This window comes from Frankliniella occidentalis, unplaced genomic scaffold, assembly GCF_000697945.3.
Source record: "Frankliniella occidentalis isolate FOCC.00 unplaced genomic scaffold, Focc_3.1 Scaffold12, whole genome shotgun sequence".
NCBI lineage: Eukaryota > Metazoa > Arthropoda > Insecta > Thysanoptera > Thripidae > Frankliniella > Frankliniella occidentalis.
In genome coordinates, this window is record NW_026267142.1 from 1,677,041 (window position 1) to 1,680,315 (window position 3,275).

The 3,275-nt window shown below is 43.8% G+C and overlaps 2 protein-coding genes across 2 annotated transcripts in view; both read left to right on the plus strand.

Moving 5' to 3' along the window:
* LOC113212612 (sialin-like) overlaps positions 1 to 3,275 on the plus strand; it is a 14,179-nt gene that overhangs the window by 2,108 nt on the left and 8,796 nt on the right. The window lies entirely within an intron of this gene.
* Positions 969 to 2,462, plus strand: LOC113212608 (probable oligoribonuclease). The gene is made up of 6 exons (XM_026431395.2): positions 969 to 1,169; positions 1,240 to 1,325; positions 1,437 to 1,598; positions 1,689 to 1,782; positions 2,079 to 2,205; positions 2,295 to 2,462. Exons 1-6 carry the CDS (start codon positions 1,106 to 1,108, stop codon positions 2,419 to 2,421), a joined length of 660 nt encoding a protein of 219 aa, XP_026287180.1. The 5' UTR covers positions 969 to 1,105; the 3' UTR covers positions 2,422 to 2,462.

Below are 3,275 nucleotides of genomic sequence, written 5' to 3' on the forward strand. Positions count from 1 at the left end.
CCCCCCCACCCGGGGGCGCAGGAGCAGGAGACCCATGAACAAAGATTTGTTCTCCGCGACGCCGTGTTCCCGGGAAGCCAAAAAAATCAAGGTTTTACTTCGGCCAAGCTCAGCACACACAGCTGTGTGCCAGGCGAAGGGGTGGGGCAGGGGCACATACGTCTTCGCGCAGGTGACACAGTCGCGTCTGGGAGATTAATTGTGGCGCCCGGAGGACCTGGCCCCTGAGCTTGCCGAGCGCGCGAAGGGGAAATATACACAGTATAGCCTTCCCTCATACGAGTAGTCGGCGGGTGTTTGGTGTGCACAACGGTGTTCTCAATGCACGTGTTTCCCAACCGACGCCAGTCAGAGCGCCTGCAACGCGCTGGTTAGGCCAACCCGCCAAGCAGCTGTGTTGAGACTGCGGCCCGCCCGGCGCCCGCCCGCCCGGCCGGCCGGCCGGCCTTCAGCTCCCAAGTGAAGCGTGGGCTGTGGCAAGAGAAGATTAAGACGCTGAAGTCGACGACCCCGACTTCTTCGATAGAGACCGTGGTCTTGTCCGCGGTCTTGTCACAATAGTCACGCAGGACTAGTCCTGAGTCCCACAGCGTTTAAAGTTCACTCATTCTAAATTACTAAAATATTCGCCTCCTATTATTATCTTCGTCGAATTGTTTTTTAAAGAATGGTTTACTGTCCTAAAACAACGAACGTACTTTCTGGGGCAGCGCAGTCATTCAAACAGCCCGCCCCACGCTTCGTCGACCTCGTACTCTGTCCGGCCGGTAGAAAGCAGCACAACACAGGCTGCACAAAGAACACAAAAACTGAAATTTCTACTCCATTGTAACATTATAACGGTTGCGCCCACGCCGCTCTAAAACTGGATTTTTTTCTCTGGTATAAATTCTCCGAGATCTTGTTGTTGCTTATTTTGGCCCTTGGTATAATCTTTTTAGGGGGTTGGTACGATCAGCCACAGCCCAGCGCCCACCGCGCCGCGCGCCGCGCAGATCCCAGTTCAAACAAAACTTAGGTCACACTTCTTTATTTCCTTCCAGCTGATCTCTCAAGAGGTGTCAGCTTTTTGTCGCTAGATTCCTAGAGAAGTGCAACGTCGTTAATGACTTTTTTGAGCTCCAAGTTGCTCTCAACAGCTTTGCGACTGAGTTTCAACAAGATGATAGGTAATTTTGTTAGAGGTTAGGAGTAGCAAGGGCCGCCTTTACTCCCTCACCACATCGTTATAATTTCCAGGTTCTAAGGTACTGTTGTCAACTGCTCCTCCCGTCAAGGCTCCCAGCTCCAACAAGAAGAATCACATGATTTGGTTCGACTTGGAGGTACACATCCACCCTCTGCCCACACTTTGCATTTAAAATTCTCCGCTCTGTCACATGTTTTCCTTTGCTTTCTCTACTGGGACAGTTCTTCAGTTTTGACGCTTTTTGCAGATGACTGGCTTAGACCCCACAGTTGACCACATTATGGAAGCTGCTTGTCTTATTACTGATAGTGAGTTAAATGTCATTGGTGATGGCGTCAACATCATAGTCCACCAACCCGATGATATTCTAAATAAAATGAATGATTGGTGTAAAGATCATCATGGGAAGGTATGTAATAGATTTTCTTATTTTTCAAAAACCTATTCGGTAATAACATTTCTGACAATCTTTTTTTATATCTTTTTTTTAAAATTTCAGTCTGGACTAACAGAGTCCTGTAAAAAAAGTATTATATCATTATTGGAGGCTGAAGACTCTATTCTTTCATACTTACAGAAGCATACCATCAAAGGTAAGATGTAGTTTTATTGTAACTTGCAAGATAGTAAATCTTTTAAGGATAATTTAAGCCTGTAAATATTTATAATGAAACCCTTGTTTCTGGCCTATTTTGCCATAACATACGCATTGAACGTACGCGCCATCTTATGTAGAAATATGAACACCAGTTTTCACGCTAGACATAATTTAGATTTGGTTATTGTTTTCCTCAGTTCAATATGATTACCACGTTTAAGGTTGAGAACATTTTGTTGATTTCCATGTTTGTTTGTTTTTATACATGTATTTTTATTATTTTGTCTTCAGGTGCTTCTGTGTTGGCTGGAAATTCTGTATATATGGACAGGATGTTTTTGATGAAGTACATGCCGAGAGTAAATGAACATATGCATTACAGGATTGTGGATGTATCTAGTGTAAAAGAACTGTGCAGGTAAAATTTAAGTTTTTTTCATGCTCAAACTCTTTTTGTTAATCTGGAGGGTAGTTATACTTTGATAACATTCTTTCTTCAACTTTCAGAAGGTGGGCACCAAAAACCTATGATGCCACTCCAAAGAAGAAACTTGCCCACAGAGCTCTTGAAGACATTAAAGAGAGCATACAGGAACTCAAGTATTACAAAAATCATTTATTTAAACCAGAATAGGTAAAATGCTGTTATGAAATAAATTTGGAAGAACTCTTTCATTGGTTGATTCTTATATTTTGGTTCACATATTACGTAGTGGCAGTTATGTCACATTTCATTACCATTCAAATGAGTGGAGAAAATACTTGAACAGAAAGCAATGTCATTTGGAAACAGTTTTGTAGAAAAGCTGATACAAACCCTTATAACCAGGGGTCCGTAACTTATCGCATAAGCAAATTTTAGGTATCCGTATCTCGTAAACGGCTTGCGTTCTTGGCGTTACGCATCTTATGACTTGTTCTCCTGCGCATTTCTGAAATTTGTCATTATATGCACGCTTTTAACTAGCCAATAACGCGAGATAATGGTTAAACGTTTAGCTTAAATGATAAGTTACGGACCCCTGCTTATCACACATAATAGCTTTATAAAACCATTAGTTTGTCATAATTTTACAGAAATTATTTCTAAGCATACAAATGTTTTGGTATGCCTTTCACAATTGACATTTTCTCCCGCACCTGCAGTAATGGTCATTGATCAATGGGCACCATAAGATTTCTAGACAGCCTAAAATAAAAGCCGACTGATAACTTTGATTAAATGTGTCACAATTTATGGGTTTGGTTCGATAGTCTTTTGTGTGGTAGTCATACCTCCGCTCCCCCTGCCCCTCCTCCAATAAGCTCTCCAGTCCTCCCCTTTTAATTGAGGCTTGACGGTACGGTATCCCCCTTCCCCCCCCATCCCCTCCCGTGCCATCGACCTGAGGCTGAGGCCAGGCAGCGGAGTGGAGTCGCGGACATGGACAATCATGGGGAATTGAGACGGGGGGCGTCGGGTCGGAGGGTGACCTCCACGCCCCCCCC

Coding starts and splice junctions, on each gene's coding strand:
- LOC113212608 (XM_026431395.2), top strand. CDS start 1,106: ATGACTTTTTTGAGCTCCAAGTTGCTCTCAACAGCTTTGCGACTGAGT. Junction 1,170..1,239: donor GAGTTTCAACAAGATGATAG/GTAATTTTGTTA, acceptor TATAATTTCCAG/GTTCTAAGGTACTGTTGTCA. Junction 1,783..2,078: donor ACAGAAGCATACCATCAAAG/GTAAGATGTAGT, acceptor TTTTGTCTTCAG/GTGCTTCTGTGTTGGCTGGA.